Source organism: Herpailurus yagouaroundi, unplaced genomic scaffold, assembly GCF_014898765.1.
Source record: "Herpailurus yagouaroundi ecotype Mexico unplaced genomic scaffold, PumYag 203, whole genome shotgun sequence".
NCBI classification, from domain to species: Eukaryota; Metazoa; Chordata; class Mammalia; order Carnivora; family Felidae; genus Herpailurus; species Herpailurus yagouaroundi.
This window is the reverse complement of record NW_024412434.1, coordinates 24,043,859-24,069,912: the sequence shown is the minus strand read 5'-3', so window position 1 is coordinate 24,069,912 and position 26,054 is coordinate 24,043,859. Positions and strand designations below refer to the sequence as shown.

Here is a 26,054-nt window from a genome sequence, read left to right as displayed (position 1 = left end):
ATCATTTCTTTTTATCTCTTACTCTTCCCTGATGATCACACTCAGTTGTACACCCGCTGCGTTCACCCAGACCACCCTCTGTGCTTCCACAGAAAGCAGCATCACCAAAGAAAAGACCGAAGATGCGTTGTGTTCAAAGTGTTGACTGGCATCTGACTGGAATGAGGACAAAAATTAACGTACCATTATACCCTCTATCAGCAGACCTCATCACCACAGCCCTGTGCTTGCCAGAAAAAGGGGTAGGGGGGGAACCACAGTTACTAAGATAATAAACAGCCATTTCCAACCTGGCAATATTTTATATGAACTGGCCCTGCTCTGCTGTGTATCATTTGTCTTCTGATTCCTTGTTCAACGTTGCCTCCCACTCGAGGCCAAGTACATTACAGCTGTGCCAAAGACTGGGTGGAAAAAATAGCCTTATTATTAACCTATGTTGAAAACATAATGGCTTTCTGAATGTCTTCATTCAGAGATGCAGTCACACAAGGTATTAATGCTCTTCCTTAAACATGGCAGAACAGAACCTTCGTTTAAACGTCTTTTGTCCGTGTCTGTGGCACACCCGCACCTCGTGAGAAAAAATGAGCCCCTTGAAAATGACTTTCCTCTTTACACATTCACGTAGCTGGAATTCATAATTGGGCTATTTTTATTGGTCCGCGGCCGTATTATCATATAACGCCATGAATATGTAATTTAGAGTCATTTAGACCAGTCACTCCTGGTCCCCCAGTGCAGCACACGAGCGAGGCTGGCCTCTTTGTAAAGGAAGAGGAGAAATGGAGAGTAATTTGGCCCAGAGCTGCTCAGCTCTGAAACGAGAGAGCTTTGGTAGCCTGTTTGGTAATAACCCCCAGCTGTGTAGACTCCTGGCCGTAGGGCGTTTCCACATCGTCCTCTCATTTATTCCACATTGCGGCCCTGAGAGGAGGCAGGGTGGGGTTCACATCTTCACTTGACCCAGAACAGGGATCTGTGGTTGAGGGAGGACGGTGACTTGGCTGTGTTAGGACATTTGGGGCTCAAACCACCACGTGGGACTCGGGCCCGCACTCTAGCTGTTATCCTAGGCGACACCGCAAAACCCAGGGTCGTCCCTTGCATGGCGGAGGGACACCTGTCCTCGCCTACCTGGTCACATATATTAAAAAGGCCCTCTGGCCTCAGTCACCGCCGTTGGCATCTCTGCTTTCGCATCCCATAGAATCAGCAGGTGCCAGGGGAGCACAGGCTTCCTTATCAACTGCAACTGGGGAGAAAGAAGACGGAAATCCTCCTCCGTGCTCTCCAGGATACAGTTCCGTGTCTGGGTTCCTCCATGGAACGCAGCAGTGGTATTTACTGGCCATTTCTCCGTGAGCCACTTTCGGTTAAACGGTGCCCGGTGGCGGGGACACAGACCGGCCTCCGGACTGCCGGGCTCCGTCCCCTGAAGAGACTCTCCCTCCTGTCTGACCTGCAGAGTCCGTGGCAGGGGGAGGAGGGAAACACCTCCGAAATCTTCCTTCCCGAAAGGTGTCCTGATACTTAGGTGCATGTAGACCACATCCGTTCCAGTCCCTTCATGCCACGTATACGGGTCTGTATTTACTGCTGATTTTAATTCGCGTGTTTATGAGGGATCTTCTGTATCTCTCTTGATGCTGACAGTTTCATTAGGGATATTTCTTTTACTTTTAAAAGAACCCTTTTAAAAATATGCTGTGGCAGCTTGGAGGCGGTTGCAGGGTCCTCCTTTTTAATACAAGAAGTTGGGTTCAAACGTACAGTAACTGTCACCTGGTAAGCAGACACCGTCTGACTATGTCAACATTGCCGGTGATTTATTGCTTTAAATTGGAATCAGCTGATATTTGGTTCCACAGTTTTTAACTCTGCGGGGTTAATCTGGAACCTGCTGGTACCCATGAAATAGTTGTTTATCTGCTGTTCTAAGACTGATGAAATGTGCAAAAGATGACTGTGTAATCAGCCTGGTATCTCTCTGTGTTACAGCTTAGTCCGTATGGCAGCACACGATCTCAAAAATAATTACTCTGCTGTAGTTAAAACATGGGAGCCGAATTCGGGAGCTGATTAAAAAAAAAAAAAAGAAAGAAAGAAAGAAAAGAATGCATCCACCAAATCCTTTCCTGAATTGGGTCATTCTGTTTTGTTATCTTCTTAGAGGGAACAAGTGGGTTATGATGGTCAGACCTCCTAGGAGCCTGAAAGCTTAGGGCAAGGCCTGGCAGACAGAACACTTAATCTGTTGCCAGTGTCTTTTACTACCTTTGATCTTTTGTTTTAGATAAACTTGATTAGACTAGACTTTCATTCCCTCCTCTAGACCTAGATAGGGCCCTTGGAAGTAAGGATGCTAATGCTTAGAGGTTTCTTTTGTTCTGAAAGCAATCAAAAGATACCTGAAGTTATGGGAATCTGAAAAAAAAAGATGCTAGACCAGTATCTACCCTTTAACATTCTACTTTCATAGCCAGCTATTGAAGACCTGAGAGAGGTCATTTGTTTGGTCTGCTTCAGATCTCGCCTCTTCTACAAAGCCCATCTGAAGGAAAAGCACTGTAGGTTTTTTGGAGGTTTTTTCCCCATAAACTGTGAAGTCTCGAGGGATATTTATTTCTGTTTACCAAGACATTAGGAGTAGTCCACAGACAACTTACTGAGGTTTCAAGGAAGACCCAAGACTTGGAGTAAAATCTTCTGTATAAAGGTCTATTGATTAGATTATATGACCTGTCTTTGAATCGGAAGTAGGATGTAAGTTTTTCTGTTCAGAGGAGAGAAGAATACAATGGAATCTATCCTAAGGCAGTTCTCATCTTGTGGACCAAGACTCGCCTATCTGTTGGGCAACCGAGGTTACCTTATGGACCAGGGTTTCTCCTCCACGGAGGAGTCTGATGTACAATAGTGTGATTACTTTGTACAGATGAGAGATTATCAGGGAAGAAATGATAGTCTTATGAGAACCCAAGAATATTATCTGTAGCACCAACCTCCTTCTTTGGAGGCAAGTGAGAAGCCCTTTGGTTAAGACATACTAGAGGCTTTCTGTTTGCTGCGATAAGTTTTTACCCTCCCTGATGCGGTTGCTGGCTGTCTCTTTGCCTCTTCTGTCCCTCTTGAACATACGGCTCCTTCCAAACAGACTTCCATCCCTTGCAGCCAAATGGTGCCTCCGTCATGACTCGAACACTGGCCCTGCTTGCTGTTACTGGTAACCAGAAGTATCAGAAGGTGTCAGCCTTGCGAGCAGAGCAGGCCCATACATTACTGCACTGTTTAGAGTCTGGATGGGAGACATCGGGCCTAGGAAGGGGGATTGATGGATGCTGCCCCCCACTCCCCTTTCTGAGCATGCCTTCTCTTGAAATATATATTTAATTACATGGAGTCATCAATTATATGTGATTTCTAGTCACAGTTTAGAGCAGGCCCTCCAGACTCCACTCAGCTTGTCTGTTATGAGGAAAAAGCCATCAATATTTTAAAAGCTGCTGACAGACAAGAAGTTAGCCCTGATGCCTGGAAACTTAGATTTTTTTTTTTTTTTTAACTCTCTACGACATCTATTCATTACACCCCTACAGCAGTACTGAGGAAGGCTTACCATAGAACAGGGGGCATAATGAAGACTAATGAGATCAAACCAATCAGAGTCTTCAGGCGTCAGGTAACCTAGATGTGTCCTGATTGTGTGGCCTGAATTTCCCACCTGGGAGCTTTCCGGAGCAGCCAGCACCCAGAGATGCCCCAGCGTGGATGTCACGAAACTGGGTCATGGGAGGTGCGGTGCATTCTGGAGAATATATTTGAGGGCAGATTTTCCAGCGACAGATTTTGACAGGCCTTCCAGATTTCTCGTTGCATTTGGAGAGAATGAACGGTGTTCCAGTTCACCTAAACTTTCCAGCATTAAGGAAATGCTCCTGTGAGGGGTTTGAGGGAGGAGATTTACTCTCCCGGGCGCCTAAAGGAGCTTTATAGATAGTTTGCAAGAACCAGTTAGCCTGTTAGATTTCCATTCTGCCTATAAACTTGTTCAGAGGTCACGTTTATGCATAGCTATCTGTCTCATGTTCATCCTCACCCTTACCTCCTTTCAAAATAGTCATTTTGCTTTGTTCCTGTATCACAACACAAAAAGCCTCAAAGCCTCTTCTTAGAGCAAAGACTTATTAGTATTTCTGTACAATTGGGTTTTTTTATTTTTAATTTTTTTTTTAATGTTTATTTTTGAGAGAGAGAGTGAGAGACTGAGTGCAAGCAGGGGAGGGGCAGAGAGAGAGGGACACAGAATCTGAAGCAGGCTCCAGGCTCTAAGCCATCAGCCCAGAGCCCACCGATGCAGGGCTCTAGCCCAGGAATTGTGACATCATGACTTGAGCTGAAGTCAGACGCTTAACCAACTGAGCCACCCAGGCGCCCCCAGTTGCTTAGGTGTACATGAAATCCCAACTAAGGAGGATAAAGAAAAGAGGTGGATGTATTAAATTTTTTGGCATGCCTGTTACCTAGATGTTCATAGCATACACCTTGATATCTCGTATATCCGTTATGTTTGGGCACGTGCTGATTTTTTCATGAATTCCTGAGAGGGATTTAAAACAGCGTTACCTAGGTACTAAAAGGGCTGGAAGACACCACTTGCTAGCTCATACCTCACCCCAGGAAGACAGCCCAGGATAATGCCCCTCTCCTTTGCCCGGTCCAGACCCCCTGAGACCTCTCCAGGTCACGGCACGCCCACCGGCATGGCACCCACTCACTTGAGAATGCTGATCGGTTAAAGGGTTAGGGTTAGGGAGTCGTAGGTGAGCCTGAATTACTGGGTTTGCACTTTGAAAAAGTGCTACTGGAGAAGACAAAGAAGAACTTCTCATTGTGGATCAAATGTCACCGTTTAAACAAATGAAATTAAGAATCGCTCATCACTGAGGACTGAAATAGTAGACATGTAATAGACATGTAATAGCAGTATTACATTCCTCCTCGCAGTGTAGCCAATTTTACCAAGTGGTCTGTTCAAAAAAACACCATGAAGCTGATTTCAATGCATAACGCACTTCATCTACCTGATTTCTCTAGAGTCATCCTCCACCTCCTGATTTTCTGAAACATACTCACTTCGACCTTCTGGTGTGTTTGTATCATAGCCACGTTGCCAGATGTGCTGAAGGTGAGGGTGGAGTGTCCTGACATGTTTGTCATTGTTTCTCCTCCCTCCCCACCCCTCCCTCTCCCTCTCTCTCTCTCTCTCTCTCTCTCTATATATATACACATATACATATACATGGCCCGTTTGTCATTGTTTCTTCTCTCTCCCTTTCTCTCTGTCTCTCTCTCTGTCTCTCTCTCTCTCTCTCTATATATATATATATATATATTTTTTTTTTTTTTACTACTATGTGTTGCAGTTAACCAGGGTACGCTAAGATCCTGTGATAGAAACAAAAAACGTGTGAGGGCTTCAGACCCAGCAGGAGTCTCTTTCTTGCTCTTTCTCTTTCTCTTTTCTCTTTCTTTTCTCTTTCTCTTTCTTGCTCATGGCAGTAATCCTCTCTGGGAATTCTTGGTAGTTGTAATGCGCCTTTCCTCTGCATGCAGGCGTAGGGATCCAGCCCTCTTCTTCCCGCTCTGCCTCCCCCCCCCACCTGCCTCCCCCGCCTCCCCCCAGGGCCTTTTCTTTCCCCTATCTGATCCATCTAGAAGAAAAGGAAGGAAAATACGGAAGAGTTCTATCTGATCTATTAAAAGCTTTGGCCCTGAAGCAGCAAGTATCACTTCCACTCACATTCTCTTAGACTGCATAGAGTCACATGGCAAGATGCTAGCAAATGTGCTTCCGCCCATGTGCTCTGGGACAGTCCTGGCTCTGGGGGGCGGGGGGGGGGGGAGAGGGGGAAGGGAGGGGAGGTGGGCTTGGGGCGGCAGCTGGTGTGTTTTCCTGCAGTGCTTCCCAGACTTCTTAGAGGATAAGCATCACTGGGAACACTGTTATACAGATTCCCAGGCCTTTTCCCTGGACATCCGTATCCGGTAGGACCCTGGGTTGGTTCCAGGAATCTGGTTTAATATTCACACTCCAGGTGATGATCTTCTTCAGGAAAGTTTGACAAACACTGTTATAAGATATAATTAGATTGTAAAAAGGTATTTTGTGCATTTTCGCAGTCTTGGGCTGGAAATCCTATGTGATAAGGAATGGTGGTAGACCAGATGAACAAAGTCTAAACCCTGGCACCCTTGCTTAACTCTCTTCAGCCTCAGAGTATGGCTGCAGGCCTCATTGCGTAGACAAGGTTACGCTCTGACTCCAACCTGGAACACCATTACATATGTCCAAACCCGAATTTTTCTTTGAATTAGCTGATTGCTTCATTTAGTTGAGTGTGTTTAGCAGTCATCTTGACATACGGTTATTTTATGGTTTATGTCAGATACTTGGAACATATCTGCTTATGACAGCTCTTAACACTTAGGCCAGTGTGTAAGATTGACTAGGAACAAAATCTTAGGTGTTCGCTTTCCCTCCTGTCATAACATTGAATCCTTTAGAAACTTACTACCATAGGAATTAAAAGCATAACTGTCTTAGACGAAGAGTGGTTGAATTATATATCAGTGACCTCAGTCCAAACACGAAGGACAGAAAGCTCTCCACCCAGCCTTCTGAACAGGCCAGGAGAATGACACGAGACGTGAGGAATTCAGTTTGTTACCCTCATGGCACACCAGAATCCCGGACCGCTTTCTCTGTGCTACCCAGCAGTCGCGTGGACCATGTCCCGCTCAACAGATCGGAGTGGGCTCAGAGAATTCAGACCAACTTTAATATTAGCCCAAGACAGTCAAACGCAAGAAGGTAACCCTTCCTCTGGAGAGGCTAACCTAAAAAGCGCTCGAGGACAAACCAAAGGATATCTGTAATATCCACTGTCAGGGAGTTCCTGAATGCTTCATCTCCTGGAGATTGAATCACATTTAGAACTAACAGTGCAACGCTTCGTGGTGAGAGAAGATCTCACTGCAAAGAAGTATCATTATCATTTATTATCTGCACAATTAGGAAGCAGTAGTGTAAGGCAGAGGCTTGGCCGTGTAACTCATCTACGGTGCCCAGAGCCTTTTAGCTCACTGCAGGGGCTTTTATAACACACCCTGCCTCCGATCCCCATCTTAATAATGGTGTGTGCAAAATCCAAACAAGCAGGGCCCTTAGGTCCACAAGAACTACACGCTTGGAAATCCATTTCCATCCAGTCATCTCAGGATGGAATGGGAGGCTGCTGGATATTCCTCTTCACTTTCCTCTAAAGATCTCGCAGAAGAATTTAAGTGTCATTGGCAGTGATCGAGAGAAATGAAAGTTTTTAGATCAAACACCACTTTGCTGTGTGTGCAGCGTGGGGAAGGCTGATAGATGGCATGTTCTTCTTGAGTGAAACCAAAAGGCTGCTGATCAGTGTGTGGCATGTAGTTTGCTATAATCTTGAAACCAGGGAAATATTTCACGTTTCCCTCAGGTTTTCTAGGGAGAGATTCTGTAGGCAAAGAAGATGAATCTTCTCTCCACCTGCTAAAGAATGAGCAGTTAACTCCACAGCTAAATATTAGCTACATCAAGTACACGGACTGTATTATATTTTTCTTGTATCCATAATCTGTTATACTTACTTAGTTTCCTGAAAAATGGAAGGCCGCGCCCAGTAGATGTATGGGTTGAGATTTAAAACAACGAAGCACGGGGGTCTTGGACACAAATCGGTCTGTCCTTGGATTCAGGCCCCAGGATGGAAAGTGAGGGCCAGTGGGGAGAGTTTTGTCTGCGGTAGCCCCCGTTCTTCTCTGCTATTGCAGGATAACCCCTAAACTACCCCCTTCCACTTTCCAAACTGTCCCCACTGGGATAGATCTTCCAGTCACCCTAGATGTAGAGGAAGCTTCCTGGTACCCCTACAGTGCCATCCTACAGTAGAAGGAAGAAAAGCCGCTAATTTTTTCCATGAGCTCTATGTGCTCTGTAGACAGTATCTTGCTAAATGGATAGAACAAAATCTGTCTGACCCAACCAGTAGACCACACCTATCTCAGCTCAGACATTGGTCAATGAAACCAGAGTCCTTTCTCCAGAACGAACCGAGTGTTGCATGGACAGTTTTTATCTCAGGTTGCCCCAATTGGAAAGGCTCGTAACACAAAGTCTAAAAGGAAGCCATGCTGTTGTGGGGCAGGCAGATGGGAAGATGGCCCCAGGACAATCAATCAAGAAGTATTTAAAAAGTACCTGATGCCTGACACTGTGCTATGCCTTGTGAAGGGGACCAACGCAATTCACGACATGTCCCCCCTGCCCTCCTAGAGCTTTGAGGGACCTCCGGTGGCATGATAATGCAGCCACACCTGAACTGTGATAAGAGACAGTTTATCAGGCGGTCAGTGATCTTCTTCTCGTGTCCTTACGTTGTAATGGTAACTCTCAAAATGCCGTCCAGCCCCTGGGATCCCCTTTTCCGGAGGTGCCTAAACACGCTCTGGACACATGTACCCTATTCTCTTCCCGACATTTTCCTTCCTTTCCTCCCCTGATCCTGGGCGTTGAGAGTGCCCCCTCCTTGTATGCAGCCTAGGGTCTCTGTTGTTTTCCCTCCTCTGTTGTTGCTGAGATAAAGGGAAGTGATAAGTCTGTGGTTAAACTCCTTTGATAACAGTGAAACCTGGGTGCGCCCATTAGATGCAACAGGTTTTATTTCAAATAACAAACTGTCTTAGGGAATTTTTGCCTCCTGGGGAAGTGCCATCAAGTGTTCAGCTTGGCAGAAATATTGTCGTACCCTGAATAGGTAAGTCATCAAAATGATTCCATTAAAATTGATTGGCACTGTAGAGGCCACCGAAATGGGTGTTGAGAAGACTCAAAGGCCATGCAAATGGGTGAACTTGGCTAGTTCTAAGTAATGACTTCAGAAAGCAAGACAACAAAATCAATTCCAAACCCTATTAAAGGGTGAATGGTCATCGCTTACCGAAGACGCCCGCTCGTCCCCCTTCTACCCAGACACCGCAGGGAGCAGCGTGAGATTGTGACACGTGTATCGATACTGCCTTCCGGTACCTCGGTTTCCTCTGGTGTAATGTTGGGCTGATGCCATCTCGTCCCTCCCCTGTCTCTCTGGGCTTGGGGCTTTATGGAGGAACATGTCCAATTTAAGGTGGACCGTAATCTCGACCACTTACTAAGCACTCTGAGGTATATGTCAAGAGCTGTGTTACACATTTTCATAAATTATCTTTTTAATACAGTAGCCCTGTGGTGTAGCTGCTGTTAACTAATCCCATTTTATAAATAAGCAGAGGTTTAAAGACATTTGTCAAACACCCAGTCAGTCTGAAAAATCTATTAAGGGGGGACTGCGTCCCTTCTTGGGAAGCTTTATGAATGAAGGACAGAAATAACCGTGTCACTTTGAAAACTGACATAGTCTCTCTCTGCCGTGAGAACTCTGGACCCAAGGATACTTGCCTTTTATCCCTGGAACATCGATTTATACTTGGCCACAAAAGCGCGTTTCTCCTCTGAGTTTCGCTGTTCGAGGCAATTTGTAAAAATATCTCCCTCCCTGATCTCCATGCACATGAAGGATGACTCAGTTGTCATGGGAGTGAGAGAGACAGTTATCATGGCCATAAATATCGGCTCTTCAGAGTCCTGTACCACAGGAAAAGCACTAAAATCAGTTCAAATCTTCACTTTAGCCGGCACGCAGTTTTATGCCTCTCCATTTCAGTGTGACCAATAAAGACCAGAGTAAGGCAGGAGATACGACTCTCCACATTCCGATTCCAGAAAAAACACTTGGGTTCTACCTCAGATTGAGACAGGTCCTCGCACAGGCCCGTGAAACGTTAGAATACAGCGATGCTGCAGATGAGTGCTGAACTGAGCCGCGCTTTATCTGACTCAGGCTAACGACAAGGGGCCTGTACTCGAGGTGTCCATGAGCGCACTTGAGGCAGGATCATGAAGCTGACGCTTGGGAGGCTGGTCTGGCCACAAAGCATCGTGTAGCCCAGTGTGCTGAGTCAAGAATCCTAGGAAAACAGACATGATTTTAACTTACTCTCATTGCCACTAGGCTCCTACTTACAATGCCATCCTGTCCTCCAGAGAATGCATACTACAAAATAAACTTATATTAGAAACTTCCTTTTAATGAGGTCTCTCAGTACTTTAGAACCTAAATCCTTTTTAATTGGATTCAAGCTAGAACTACCTTCTACCACATTTAACCCTGGGATGCCTTCCTCGTGTGAAGTTATCTCTGTTCGTTGGGCCCCGGGAGAAGGAACAGTTCCTGCCGTCCCCAGGGGGGCCCTTCGCTGCCTCAAAACTCTGAGGAGGCCTGCCCGGCCAGTCACACCGGTTTTAGGGAGACTGCTCCCATGTGGCCTTCCTGTTGGCTTATCAGACTCAACCTAAAGTTATTTTTTTCTTACCTTTAGAGAAAAATTACAGTCCTCCTTCTAAGTCCAGAATTTGTCTTTTCAAAGTGAAAACGCAACCAAATCTGCAGTTTGCCTCTTACCTTGCATCCCCAAGATCTAATGACATTCTCCCACAAAGGAGGCTGCTTGCTTGCTCCGCCCTGTCCGCCATGGCTCGTTGACAAGCACGTGCGCATCTGGCTTTCCCTTGCCTAGCGTGGGAGCGGTTGCAAAACGGCTAAATGCAGTGAGGGGCCTATCTGGGGGAAAGGTGACATAAAAATTCTTCAGATACCTTTGCAGCTGTTACACATTTGAAGTGGTCTAACACAAGTGGGTTTTTTTTTCAGAGGCCCGGGGACAGGGAGAGAGAGCCGATTCCAGAAACTTTGCCCTTGATGTCTTTTCTGTCTCTGCAGTGCTCTTGCTGGGATTTACATAATAATGGTGAGGAAGCGTTGCAATGCACACAAAGCTGTGCACATTCCTCAGTTGTTTTCCCAAAAGACTTAAAAATGCGGTAGATTTAATCTAGGTCAAAAAAAAAAAAAAAACCCTCCATTTTCTTGGCAGAAGATTTAGAGAGTACTCCTAGGGGTACCAGGAGACAGTCCTCCAGGTGAGGTCCCCAGGACAGCAGGAGGCTGGGGGTGGCCTAGATCTTGTGGCCAATTAACAGAAAGTGGTCACAGCGGGTCAGGTGCAGGGTCTGAGGGCAGCGGGGCGGGGTTGTGCGGAGTGGGTGACATACGTTCTCTGTCCTCGGGTTGAACGGCCAGCTCAAGTTTGTTGTAGAGTAGTAACCCTGCTGGGGACGTGAGTCACGATTCTCGCTTCTCACTTCTCGGAGGAACGCAGAATCCCTGCCCCAGGCACCCGGCCATGCTTTGTCCCCATTTTGTCCCTGAGGGTTCCCAGGGGATTCCCTCGGGATTGTGCCTGGCGATCCAAGCGGTGGGGTTCCCCCCTCCCCGAGAGCAGAATGGCGGCGGTGTCCCCCTGCTTCCTAGGTAATGGCCAGGTGGTAAGCCTTTTTTTTTTTTTTTTTACATCAGGGCACCAGTTCGCTCAAACTCCACAAAGCGAAGCTGATTGGATACGGTTCCGTTAAAAGTTGATTGCTACAGGATGTGGCGTTTGCGCTGGGTCGCTAGGGAAGTCCCGCTCTTAGATAGACGGGGGTGAAAAGTTGGTCTCGGGAGGCTGGCTGAAGTTTCAGACAGAAGGTTTAGGTTCTAAAAAGGTATTTCTGGCTCCGTGAAAGCGGGCTGCGGCAGTTCTAGGGGTCTCAGAGGAAGGCAGAGCCCGTCAGGTGGTTGACGGCACACCCTGATGATCAGCATGGACACCGCAGAGTGCGGTCAGTCCCCAGTGACTGAGATGGTTATGCCTTTGCTCTTAGCCCCTTGTGGGTAGTCTGTTAACTACCTCTGGGGGTGACAGAGAGGCAAGTTACTAGTATTAACTGGTTGTAAAATTCCCTGAGGAGACGGTACCGAAGCCCAGAGAAAGCTGTGCCCCCTTAATGTCCTCTGATTTTTTTCCCCCTTAGTTTTGAGTTTAAAGCAGAAAAGGAGGGGAGTGCGAAACAAAACTCGTGTCTTTTCTTGCAGGTCTTTCCCATAGCTACCTAATGTTTGCTTTGATGGCTGCTTTTTTTTTTTTTTTAATTTTTTTCTTTAACGTTTATTCATTGCTGAGACACAGAGATAGAGCATGAGCGGGGGAGGGGCAGAGAGGGAGACACAGAATCCGAAGCGGGCTCCAGGCTCCGAGCTGTCAGCACAGAGCCCGACGCGGGGCTCGAACTCACGGACCGTGAGATCGTGACCTGAGCCAAAGTCAGACACTTAACTGACAGAGCCACCCCGGCGCCCCATATTGCTGCTTTTTTTATTCCTTTACTTTATGTCTCTCATTCTGTCCTTGCAGCCAGCCTGGTTCAACACCCACGTCCAGAAGAGCTGCCATAAGGAATTCGCACACAGGAGCACGTAAACGTGCTCAGCGAGGGGGCTGGGTTTTCAAGGTAGCTGGTGAAATTAGAGCATTAATGGTTTGGTCCTATCTTGAGCTCCCCTAAAGCAAGCCAGATTTTGAGGCCTGAGAGGGAACAAACAGCTAGGACCTTGGAGGCCATGAGTTAACAATGTTGCATTTGATTGGGGACTTGTTTCTTGGTGGGTGGGCTTCCGGCTGAGGAAAGGGCTACATGCCTGCCTCTCCAGGGTACTGGTTCGCCTCCAGGGTACTGGTTCGCGTCTGCTTCTGTTTGAAGAATGACATTCTGTCATTGTCTTTTTCCTCAAGATGCGAAATGTCAACCTTCCAGCCACAGGAAAATTACTTCTCTCTCTCTCTCTCTCTCTCTCTCTCTCTCTCTCTCTCTCTCTCTCTTTTTAAGGTCATTGCTAAGTTTTAAAAATTTTAATTCAGGGGATTTTTGATGGGGCTTTTTGAACCTTTAACTGCTTTGTAGAAACTGAAAGTCGGGGGTCTTGGGAAAGATGAGGCCAGTGATTGAGAATCTAAACCTCCCGCATGTGGAACACTTACTTGAGCACAAAATGTACCACTTAGATCAACAACCTTTGAACTCTGAAAAAAAAGTATTAAATTCTTTCTATGGAAGCTAAAATTGAGGAAGAAAATAGATTACCCGGGGAATCAAGTATGGGGACTATGTCCTCTTTTGACTTAAACTGGATCGTGTGCTACCGACTTGACCAGAAGCCAAGATCCCAATTGAGGGGACTTGTGTAAAGCGGGCACCTGTTTTGCTTACAAATGTGTGTACAAAAGAGAGCTTCATTCACAGAAAGGGGAAAAAAACATAGCGGGTTCACTAATTTAGCCTTCCAGGGCCTTCGGTCCCTTGATCTGTGGGCACCTCAGAATTCAAAGGCAGCCTTTAAAAGAGTTCTCAATTCACAACATGTTGGCTTTGTCGATGTCCTGAATTCGAATATATCTTGAGCTAAATTTGTCTGCCAGAACTGTTAACTTTGTTTTTAAAAGAAATAAGTATTGGGGCGCCTGGGTGGCGCAGTTGGTTAAGCGTCCGGCTTCAGCCAGGTCACGATCTCGCGGTCTGTGAGTTCGAGCCCCGCGTCGGGCTCTGGGCTGATGGCTCAGAGCCTGGAGCCTGTTTCCGATTCTGTGTCTCCCTCTCTCTCTGCCCCTCCCCCGTTCGTGCTCTGTCTCTCTCTGTCCCAAAAATAAATAAACGTTGGAAAAAAAAAATTAAAAAAAAAAAAGAAGTATAGTGTTCAGTCATCAGGTGATCATTCTCTAGTTGTCTTCAAGGGTTTATTTGCTTAGATTTAGAAAGATAAATTTCATAAGTTTGATATGTTGAATGGCTTGGAGGTGTGGACAACCCCTGCTCTTTACCCCACGGATGGAGTTCATGTGGGGAGACAGTTGTTCAGTGCACAACACCTTAAGCTCCACACATGAAATACTTTTATTTTATCAGCTTAGCCAGAGTTGTGGGAAATTACTTTTTTCCTTGCCTTCTTTCTTCCATCATGATGCTACTCTTCAGTAATAATAACTTAATATGAAAGAGTTATGTATTTCAGAAAGTGTTCCACGATTTTCCATATTAAGATGTTACTAAAGAATAGCATCAAAAAAAGAATCAACAGTTAGGACTAGAACATTCCAGAAAGGCCCTTTCTCCCATTTATGAGAGTGCCTTTCAAGGAGCATTTTCCTCAGTCCAGGAGATTGGTGGCTCCAGCAGAGTCATGAGGGGCTTCTCAGAGGGCTGGCTCCCTGTGCCATGGTGAGTGTAAATTGTGGGCCTGGGGTCTAAGACTTCAACCCTAGGGTTGACAAGTGACTATTTCAATAATTGAAGACCATTCAAGTCACCGACCTCCCATCTTTAAGCCTGGGTTCTATAGTAAAAACTGCCTTATCATCCATACTTTAGAGTGAAAGACAACACTGCCTTTTTAAAATGGCATCTCTACAGCATTAACCCTTAGTCATTCCCCCTCATGTGGAAGGGTTCAGAAAACTCAGAGGAAATTTCTTTAGTGAGTATGTTGTCAATTTTCCTAAGGGCAGAACTGGTTTTAAAATCTGGTTTTGGGGGCACCTGAGTGGCTCAGTTGGTTAAGCATCCAGCTTTAGCTCAGGTCATGATCTCACAGTTTGTGAGTTCGAGCCCCACATTGGGCTCTGTCTGACAGCTCAGAGCCTGGAGCCTGCTTCGGATTCTGTGTCCCCCTCCCCCACTCATGTTTTCTCCCTCCCTCCCTCCCTCCCTCTCTCTCTCAAAAGTAAATAATTAAAAAAAATTTTTTTAATCTGGTTTTTGGTATCATTCCCCAGGGCTGTGTCTACACTGCCCTCCACACTGAAGAATATAAATACAGTGCTGTTTCACTCAGGGCAAGCCATGATATAAAGTGGTTATGTCTACATAAGCAATGCATTTTTTTTTTCCCAGTGAGTATTATTACCAAGAGTTTCCAAGTAAAGATTTTCAAGAGAAACAGCTGTGGTTTGAAAAGATTTGTGATAATCCAGATGGTTTCTTTGAGGATAAATCTACTTGATCATTTAAAATTAAAGTCTTTCAGTAGAGTTGAGTGTCTTTATGATTTTAAATACACTACGTGTGTGTGTGTGTGTGTGTGTGTGTGTGTGTGTGTGTGTGTGTAGATACCATTGGCCTGTCTTGCTTGGGGCTTTATCTTTGGAAACAACAAAAACCTCCTCACAGTGTCTCAAATTATTCTGCAGTTAAGCTGGCAAGGTACCTGAGGGAACTCTGGGTGACAGCAGAAACTATTTGTGAAGAGTTATAGTCAGACAGCAACTACTCTGTCTGGAGTATATGCACTTAGCCTCTGTGGGAATTGCCTCCCGCACCTTCCGAGACAAGATGCCTAATCATATTGCACAATTATAATGCTGATTGCACATTGCTTCACACGTCAGACACATGCCATCAGATTGCTAGCCTTGTCAACTTGTGGGAATCGGGGTGGCCAGAGGCCCCTAGTTCCCCTGACTCACTCCTTTGGGGCCCAGTGTTCACTTCGGGCTCACTGACCACCCACAGAGGCTCACCATGAGGTTTGCGCTGGTCAGCCTTCATAGACGGCACTCGGCACCCCAAGATCTTTCTAGACCTTCTCGCCCATCAAAGCTAATCTTCTCTGGCCTTCCTGGGAGCTTTCCTGGATGTTCCAACGTGAAGCAGCATAGTGAATTCCTCGGGAGATGTGAGTGGCCAGTGAGCTTTACCGCGTTACCCTTCCCCAAGATGTGCACAGACTCCTCAGCATCTCTTCACGATCAGTAGAGGAGTCCTCACTGGTGGACGTGTTAGGCTCTGTGTGGGCCTGACACGCTGGTATTTGGCTCTGGAACCTCTTCCCAAGTTTTACCACCGAACCTATTGCAGCCGTAAATTTAAAAAGCCCTGGTGAGGAGCTATGGGGAGGTGTTGATAAATAGAGCCATGGAAGGTGAGTTATTATTAAGGGTGGGGGGCTCTTAAATCCAGAGCTCTTAACTGATACAATGAATTGTCAAAAAGGAAAAAAAAAAAAAAACCCTGTTAACATGGGACAACCATAAATTAACCTGTGGGCAGAACATCATGTTTATCTTTTCAAAATTTCTGCTATGGGCAGAGACCCCTGAATGGGTGGATAAAGGTGGCGAGAGTTGTACAGTCCACGTGCGTGTAAGACTGTGTGAAATGGACAAGGAAGAAACGTGAGAAACAGCACAACTCAATGGCGTTGAGTAGAAACCGGAGGGCGGAGACATGGCCAAAGCACCTGGCTCATCAAACTGCGCTAGTCTCTGCTAATCCCCCAGAGGCACCTGCCAGGTCACTTCCCATCTCTGAAATGGAACAGAACCGTCCTTGGTACCGCCACCGGTGGCAGGGAGAGAGGGGCATTCCAGAGTGATGCTGACCCCCTGAGGGGTCGTCCGCCCTGGTGCCTGCCACAGCCGCTGACCATTGAAGGGCATCTGTGGCCGTTGTCGGTGTTTAACTGCCCACCTTACAAGGGTGTTTGAAAAAGAAACGGGCTAAAGGGGGGAGGTCCATCCCCCGAATCGGATTGCTAAGCCATCTGGTGCTGCAGCTGACCTGAAAATGAATCCAGTAAATTTCAGACCTGAGTTACAGCTGGCATGGGGAAATCTAAGAGACAGGTGGTTCCCTTAACAGCTGTACATCCAGTTAGGGTAGGCAAGAAAGAAAATTCCAACTCTGTTGAACCTTCATGGATTTTCTGGGATCTTTAGTAGCCCCCGGCCCTTTTGCCATGGTAATGACCACATCAGGGCAAATAATATATCTCTCCCTTCCTTGGTTGAAATCATCTGTGCAGGTCAATGCATCTGAGATTTCAAGTGGGCATGCCAAGTGGTGGATGGAGGAAAAAAGACTATGGTTGTTAGCCAGGAGGGTACTCCCAGAAATGAGAGTCTTTCAAGCACGTTTCTACTCTGGATTAATACAGACTAGTGTCTCTTGAGGGGAATAACCACACATTGCTGTATCTAAGGGGGCTACTTAAATTTGTAGTTCCACATACCGTAAATTTTAAGATAACTTTAATCAAACACTGTTTTTATTCAGTGAATTAGTATGCATGCTGAATGAAGTGCAAGCAAAGAATAATTTTGACTTTAAAAAAAAAATGTGTTGTGAATGGAACACTTCGGCTATATAGCCATGTTGTTTTGAGAAGGAGTTGAGGCAGACCTGGTTTTTACTCACTGATTGAGAGGTAATGAAACTAACTAAGGTACAGAGGAAGTAAGATGTTTCTAAGTCACTCAAGAACCCAAATGTGTGAAACCAAAAGTAGAATCTTGGGGTGATATTCCCAATCCTAATGTCTTCCCCCCAGAACCCCCACGATTGTACAGATTGTTCATTGCATGCGGGTGCCCAGCTGAGACCACAGGTAGAGGCAGAAATTCAGCCCGGACCCCGCTCACCAAGCCTTGGGCCATGGCAAGGGGCTGTGCCCATCTGGAGATGGGACACCTTTTCCCAAGGTGCCAAGTCTGTTAGTGGAGTCTGAGGGGCCTGCGCTGTTGGGTTGGGGTCGGGAAGCAGATCACCATGTTAGCCAGGATATTCTTCTGTGCGTTACAACGAGAAGCATAGCTTATCTTGGCGTAATCTCTAAAAACTCTTGTCTAAACGGATATAGAGTCAGGGAGGCGAGAGCTGTGCACAATTTGAAGGGGGTCTGTGGAGGCGACCCTGATTTCACCGTAGCAGTTGTACAGGCAGAGTGGGCCCTGGGTGAGACTGGTAAGTGTTTGAGATCTGGGGTATCTTCCCATCTCCCCTTTTGGACATGAGGCTCCTTTCCCCATTCCTTTCCCCTCTGCCTCCCGATGCCGCATCACTCTGACATCAGCTTCAGACTTGCCCTTTCTACACACACAGTGACACCCACACACACCTTGTGCTCACTAAGGACGTCGTTCAAAAGGAAAGCGCTTTAACCAAATTCATACTAACATGTAAATAGCTGGGAGCGATTAGATGTTTCCATCCCCAAGGGCAGCATTTTAATACTTAAGTAGGAAAGGAACTGCACCTTCCTGGTGGATGTCAGGCAGTGAGAAGGCGTAGGGATTCTGTTGCAGGGTTAAAGGCAGGAGAGCTTTCTTTATTCCCAAGACCATCGCGCATCGGTCTGAGCTCTTCCCGTTGGCCCCACACATGGGGTTCACTCACTTGGCTCATCGTGCTTCTCACTGCTTTCATCTTACTGTCTCCAGCTGTCTGTGTTCGGGGCCCCTGCCCTTCCACGGTCCCCGTGGGCCAGAATGAACTCCGTCCTCAGCTCTGAGCCTGGCCACGCTGGCCTGTGTTCCTCGGCCTCTGAATTGCCTTCTTTCCTGGCGAGCCTTACGGCCTCACACCTTCCACTCCACCCCTCAGCCTTTTTCCTAAGTGTCCCACTCCCAAAACCTGTCTGCTTGAGAGCGTCAGACTCTGCCTCAGTCTTGAAGCTCTGGTGACCAAGGCTGAAGTCAGGGGCCTCCCCCATTTTCCCTTCTCCGGCAGCCAACGTTGTAAGCCCGTGAGACGGGGAGAGGGAGAGGGGGAGGCGTTACCGAGGTTCTGTTAGGAGCTTTCAGAAAACAGAGGTTATGTCTCTCTGCGCTTTTCTTACTCTAGCAAGCCCAGTGAAGCATAGTTGGTATTTTTTTTTTTCTTCTTAGGGTGTTTATAGTGGTTTGCTGGAAGCTGGGATTTGACTTCCCTGTTTAAAGTTACTCCTGGGTCCAGGGCGCCTGGGTGGCTCAGTCGGTTAAGCATCTGACTTCCACTCAGTTCATGATCTCACCATTCATGAGTTTGAACCCCGCGTCGGGCTCTGTGCTGACAGCTCAGAGCCTGGAGCCTGCCTCGGATTCTGTGTCTGTCTCTCTCTGCCCCTTCCCCCCTGCCCTGAAAAATAAACATTGAAAAAAAAATTACAAAAAAAAGTTTACTCCTAGATCCTAAGCACATCCTATAGCTCATCTTGGGTTCACTTCATGCCACTGAAGCCAAAGCCACTCATTAATTTGAAAAAGTTTTGTTAAAAAAAAAAAAATCTACCATCAGGCCACATAACTCTGGTCAAAGAAGTCAGGATAGCTGAAGCAAAAAGCACGCTAAAAATAAAAATGGTCAGTCTGTCCATCTGTGATTTTTTAAATTTTTTTAATGTTTATTTTTGAGAGAGAGAGAGAGAGAGAGACAGAGTGTGAGCAGGGGAGGGGCAGAGAGAGAGAGAGAAAGACACAGTATCTGAAGAGGCTCCAGGCTCTGAGCTGTCCGCACAGAGCCCGACGCGGGGCTCGAACTCACAAGCTGTGAGATCATGACCTGAGCCGAAGTCGGACACTTAACCGACTGAGCCACCCAGGCACCCCTGTCTGTGATTCTTTCAAGAAACTGCATAATGTTCACTTTCTTCCATTGTGCCAATGAATGCCTACATTTTAGGAGTTCCTAATCCTTGGATGCATGTGGTATGAGTGCCAGGAAGCTATGATTGTTTTCTGCTTTCTCTAGAAGGTGAGGTGTTGTATATTTAATCTCAGTAGACTGAAACAAAATCAAATCTGCAACAAGTTTCCAAATTTCTTTTCCGAACGAGGAGGAAGCATCATAGATGTATTTAGGAAGGCTGAAGGAATGGAACTGCACTTTATTTTCCCCTACGTTTTTAAGTGAGTTTTCTTTTCAAATTTGTATTTAAATTCTAGCTAACATACAGTGCAGTATTGGTTTCAGGAGTGGAATTCAGAGATTCATCCCTTACATACAACATGCAGTGCTCTCACAACAGGTGCCCTCCTTTTAATGCCCATCCCCCACCCACCTCCCCCCCATCAACCCTCAGTTTGTTCTCTTAAAGAGTCTGTAGTTAAGAGTCTCTTATGGTTTGTTTCCTCCTCTCTCTCTTTTATCCCCCTCCCATACATCCGTTTGGCTCCTTAAATTCCACATGAGTGAAATCATATGGTGTTTGTCTTTCTCTGATTTATTTTGCTTAGCCTAATACACTCTAGCGCCATCCATGTTGTTGCAAATGGCAAGATCTCATTCTTTTTGATGGCTGAGTAATTTTCCGTCGTATGCCACGTCTTCATCCATTCATCAGTCGATTTACCATTTAGGCTCTTGATATAGCTTGACTATTGTTGACAATGCTGTTGTAAACATCAGGGTGCATGTGCCCCTTCAAATCTGTATTTTTGTATCTTTGGGGTAAGTACCTAGTCGTGCAGTTGCCAGATCATAGGGTAGTTCTATTTTTAACTTTTTGAGGAACCTCCTTACTGTTTTCCAGATGGGCTGCACCAGTCTGCATTTCCACCAACAGTGCAACAGAGTGCCCCTTTCTCTGCATCCTTGCTGACACCTGTTGTTTCTTGTGTTGTTAATTGTACCCCTTCTGACAGGTGTGAGGTGGTATCTCGTGGTTTTGATTTGTGTTTCCCTGATGAGGAGTGATGTTCAACGTCTTTTCCTGTGTCTGTGAGCCATCTGGAGGTCTTCTTTCGAAAATGTCTATTCATGTCTTCTGTCCATTTTGAATGAGGCTTTATTTTGAAAAACCAGAATGCTGATTTATGATTCTGAACTTCTGCTGGCTTATGATGCCAACCCCCTGCTCTCAGCTGTGCCATGTTTTCCAGCTCTTTCCCTTCGGTCCCCAAAACAGAACTGCGGTCGATGCCTCAGTTACGCATTTCCTTCATGCTCCTCGCTCTGCTTGGTGTACGAGGACCTCTCAAAGCCAGCCCCAACTCTGTGGCTCCATGCTTCAGGACCCTTCAGTACATTCAGGCTGAAATATTTACAGTCTTCATGAGTGCGTCTCCCCACTTTTTTTTCCTCCGTCCAGCTTACAAAGACAGCTCACAGGCAGCATCTTTTTTCTTTCAATTTTTATTTTTATTTTTATTTTTTTAACATAATTTATTGACAAACTGGTTTCCATACAACACCCAGTGCTCATCCCAACGAGTGCCTTCCTCGATGCCCATCACCCACTTTCCTCTCTCCCCCACCCCCCATCCACCCTCAGTCCATTCTCCGTATCCAAGAGTCTCTTACGGTTTGCCTCCCTCCCTCTCTGTAACTTTTTTTTTTTTCCTCTTCCCTCCCCCCTCCACCCGTGAGTGAAAACATATGGTATCTGTCTTTCTCTGACTTATTTCACTCAGCATAATACCTTCCAGTTCCATCCACGTTAAATTTTTTAAGATTTTGTCCACTCCCTTTTCCTGAGCCTAATTGTGCTCAGAAACTGTATGCTAATGAACAGATCGTTAACTGGTTTCTTTATCCGATTTAAGCAGCTACCTTAACCAGTATCTTTAGCTACAGGTTGGAGGTCAGCCATCCTTCAGAGGACAGAAGTGATGGTCTAAGGCTTCCACACCAGTTTCTTTGGTAGAGGACGTTGGTTAGGAAGAGGGGTTTGGCTGGCCTCTCCGGGGTGGGGGGTGGAGGGGGGGGCATTCAGCCTGGACTCCCATCAGCTCTTGGAAATGAGGAATCAGAAGGTTGCCCGTTGATGTGCTATAGCCGGATCTAATAATACATGGGACAGTGTGTCCAAACAGACGTTTGGAGACGTGACCACCCGTCCTGTAACTGAATTTCCAAACTGGTTAAAATAGTCTTTCATTTTGGCCGACAAAAACGAAGTATCTCTCATATGGACCTTTGCATTATGATACCATGGTGTAGATAAGGAATAAAGCACTCTTTTAGCTTTTAAGAACCTTATAATCCAGTGGTCTAAAGTATTGGGTTTAAGAGAGTGTTTCAAAAGTGTGACGTTCTAGAATATCCCTTCAGGAAATTATAGTTGCTGTAAGTTTCTGCCTTTGTCACTGTGATTAAACACTTCTCCATCTGTACTCGCTACACACGCCCCATTAACACGTCACCCACCACTTCTGCCCTCATTCCTGAAGAGCTGTGTTCCAGGTAGTTGGTGCATAGAGTTATGAATTGATCTCCAATGTGGGTAAAGCTCATAAATGTGGTTTGGGTGAAAGGCATTGGTAAATGCTTTAGATGTTACTACTGTTCTCATGCACTTGATTATTTTTAAATTGTGCATCCTTTTAAGTAGATTATTTGTTCGCCGTAGTCTCCATTATATCTAAGCAAAGCACTCACAGAAATTTCTAAAACCTTTTCATTTCTCTCTGTAGGTTGTTGTTTCGTAACATTTTATACAAGAAAAGCTGCACTTGAGGCCCAGAATGCACTGCACAATATTAAAACTTTACCTGGGGTGAGTCGGTTTACTTTTGTACCAAAATCACTTTATTGCTTGAAAATGGTCCTTTCAACTGAAGGTTCTAGTGGCAAAAATGACTTTGGTCTTTTGAGGAGTGTGTGCTAACCCTTCTGTTCCCCTGCAGTAGCCAAAGCAGCTGGCCGACCCATAAAGGAGCATTGGCATTAATGCTGATGGAAAGAGTTCTCAAATGTATGTCCCCTGGTTAGAAAATCAGAGTGACCCCACTGCGCAGCAGCGGCCGCCAAAGAGTATTGGGTGGGCTGAGATTTTAAAAGGGGAAAAAAAAAAAAAAACCCGATACACACGACAGAAGCAGATGGAAAAGGAAAAGCTTTTACTCACCAGGAACCCCTTTTGAAATTTAGTCTTAGATTTTCCTTTGAAAGGGCAAAATGTACCCTGTATGGCCATAATATTAAACCTCCTCATGGTTTCTCAACAGTCAGTGGCGGTTAACAACAAAGTCAATGTTTTAATGCCTAATTTGTGACTTCGTGTTGATAGAGAACGGAAAATACAAAGCTTAACAATTTTTTGCCATTTCCTTCCTGGTAATATTGGACGATTAGTACAATTGACAAGAAACGAACTGATGCTGTGTATAGCTGCTTCATCAGAACACATTATTTCTGGGGTTTCATGGCAGTGTTATTTATTGCATGCTGGTATAAAGTTCCTGGGCTGTTTGGTGTTTTCCCCACTGACCCAAATATCAGTGATGAGTTCATTCAATGTCGTGACAATGTGCGTTGGTTATAATGAAGAAGGTGTGGTGAGCAGAACAATAATGATTTTATTGAACTCTGGTTTGATCAAAAGAAAAGAAAGATAACCCAGTGTCCCCGATGTTTCCAGGGCATAATTCTAGCTGTCGTTTTGTTGTCTCTGTAGACACACACGAACACACAAGCTCACACACACGCATTTGCTTAGCTACCTTAGATCCATTGAAAATTTCATGGGATTTGTCACGGCAAGGTACTCAAGAAAAAGTTTTCAAAACATTAGTCACCCGAAAGTACTAAATTATGAACCCTGGTCTTCAGTCACACCACTGTGGCTTCTCCCTTTCCCTTAGAGCAAATCAAATAGTGGAAGATTCAAAAAAGCAAGCATGTGATACCAGAATTCTCTGTCCCCATTTCACGACTTCTTCCTCAAACCCTTTAAGTGGTTTTATTTAGTAAGGCAGCTTTTAGTACATCTCAGTGCTTTGCTCCATGACTTTTAAGTATTATTTTTTAAAAAAATCTTTTTAAATGTTTATTTTTGAGAGAGAGGGAAATAGCATGAGGGAGACAGAATCCAAAGCACGCTCCAGGCTCTGAGCTGTCAAGCCCGTGAATGGCGAGATCATGACCTGAGCTTGAAGTCAGACACTCAACCAACTGAGCCACCCAGGCACCCCTAACTATTATTTGAAATAATTTTATTATTTAAGTATTTATTTTGCTTATAAATGGAAATATTTTTTCCAATGGAAATTCTAGGAGGTTACAGTGTTTGGTCACATTTTCAAATGAAGCAACCAAGGCAAATATTTACTGGTTCGGCCAACTGTAGGATATTGTTGTTTAAATTTCTCAGTCTCCTGATCAAACCCAAAGGCTACTTTGTATTCCCGCTTTTGAAAAGAAATACTTTACAGTAATCCGTACACAAAATCCGTTCTAGGTATGTTTAAAAAAAATACTTGAGATGATGAATTTATTTAGCATTTAGGGTATATTGATGCCAAATCGCATTCTATTTTAAACTAATGCAAAGCTTGGGTAACTTGAATTCATCTGCTCCACTAAAACTTGCACAGCTACCTGTATGCCATCCTTATAGGTGAAGACACTCTCAAGAAACCCAGAGTCAATATGATGAGTGAGCCATGTTGAAAAACATACAAGGGACTAAGTCTGCCTCTGTTGGGGACATCTTATTCTCACCCTTTCTTAGCAAACAAGTAGCATCTTCCGTATTAAAAAAAAAATTTTTTTTTTGGTGCATCTATCTGTTTTTCTCTTCTTAAAAATTCAACATGCAAAAGTCGGGAATGGTGATGTTGGAGACATGTTATTAAGGGCAAGAACTCTGGAGTTGGAAAAGATGGTTTGGGGATTGTTTTGGTTTTCTTTCATCCAGTTCAGTTTCATTTGCCCAATGACTTCGGGCGGGTTAAATGGAAATTTTGAGAAGACAGGTCTGATTTGTAGGCTGATAGCCTTCACAGTGCACACACCGTAGCTACATTTGACACTTCAAATTAGGTAACTGGGAACAGGGTTTCACATCTTGCATTTATGTATACCGTTATCTGATAAACATCACCCTGAACAGCCATAGGAAGAACATGAAAGTGGTTTCCTTTCAGCTGTGAGCTTTTGGTGGACAGGAGGCAGGGGGACCAGACATGAAAGATTAATGCTTATTTTAGGGGAAAAAATATTACAGGGTGCCTTGCTGTTTGATTACAAGCCTTGGAATTAGTCAACATTTCCATAATTCTAAACCAATATACACCTGTTTTCCCACTGTGATGTGAAGGCACAACTTAATTTAACAGAAACCCTGCTGTGCTAAATCTCTCATTAAATACCAAGTGAGTTCGGTAATTTAAAGTTGTAGCACTACTATTTTAACTGGTTGCCTTCATATTATGAAATTAATAAGAAATTAATGATGCACTTTGCCATATGCCTTCAATTTCTTTCTGAATAAAAATAAAAGGGATAAAGAAAAATGCATCACCAGCTGACACTTTAAAGCTTTTCTGGTTTTAATCATTTTTCCTGCGGATAAAGTCCATTAAAAAAGCACTTGATGCCTTTTTTTTTTCTAAAGCATCCAAAACTTTCAGTTGAAAACAAGATCAAATAGCGCTGAGGTTTCCGCGCCCCACCCCACCCCCGTTTCATTTTCTTCTGCAGTTGATGTTATGTATCATAGGGAACTTTTATCATGCAACCAAACTTGATTGATATTTAGGGACCATCTTTGGGTCTTGAGAGAAACAAAGAACTCAGTATGGCAGAGGACAAAGTGCTGATGGGACCGTCTGTTATTGAGTTGAATGTGTTTGCTCTTAGATTTCTGTTGGAAGGCACCCTTCCTTCGTGCGGTGTACGGGTCATAGAGACCCTTTCCATAGAGGACGGGTGATGAGGTGAAGGACCAGGGTCTTACTCAACAGTGCAGAGTCACTGAGGACACGTTTTTCACGCCATGTGACTAAGGAAGAAATGCTCGTCATAAACCTAGAAATACAGTATTGGGAATAGGGAGCAAATTCAACAGCTCAGCACAGGGAGAAGCAAAGACTGAGCCTCTGGATGGCATTTCCCTGGCGAGACCAGCTCTCCTCTAGAAATGGAGGCTTGACGCTTAGGCAACAGATCACATCTCAGGCACGCTGCCGTATTTATTCCTGACATCTCATTAGATTAACAAAACGCTACTAATTATTGAGTGCCTACTGTATGCAGTAAGCTGCAGGCACTAAGCTGTGGCAGTTTATGCCTGCATGCCTGTCTGCCAGCCCTTGAGATGCCTAGTGAGTAAGACTTCCATCACCTGAAGAGAAGACCTTCCGTGTGTCTGCACAGGCAGAGCTTCTGGGGGAACCTGTGTGTTTCCTGCAGAACTGTTAGCCTGACTTTTTCTACAGCTGAGCCATCGGTGTTCCCGGACAGATTTTGGTTGCCTCTGCCTTGACAAGTTTGGCACGTTGGGCTAACACATAGC

At 45.3% G+C, this 26,054-nt stretch overlaps 1 protein-coding gene across 10 annotated transcripts in view; it reads left to right on the top strand.

The window, feature by feature from the left end:
• Nucleotides 1-26,054, top strand: part of CELF2 (CUGBP Elav-like family member 2) — an 835,274-nt gene that overhangs the window by 701,565 nt on the left and 107,655 nt on the right. For all 10 annotated transcript variants that reach the window (XM_040451469.1, XM_040451476.1, XM_040451479.1 and 7 more), the window contains one exon: nucleotides 22,231-22,313. In XM_040451469.1, coding sequence (XP_040307403.1) covers nucleotides 22,231-22,313 — 83 coding nt within the window. The remainder of the gene's footprint in view (nucleotides 1-22,230; nucleotides 22,314-26,054) is intronic.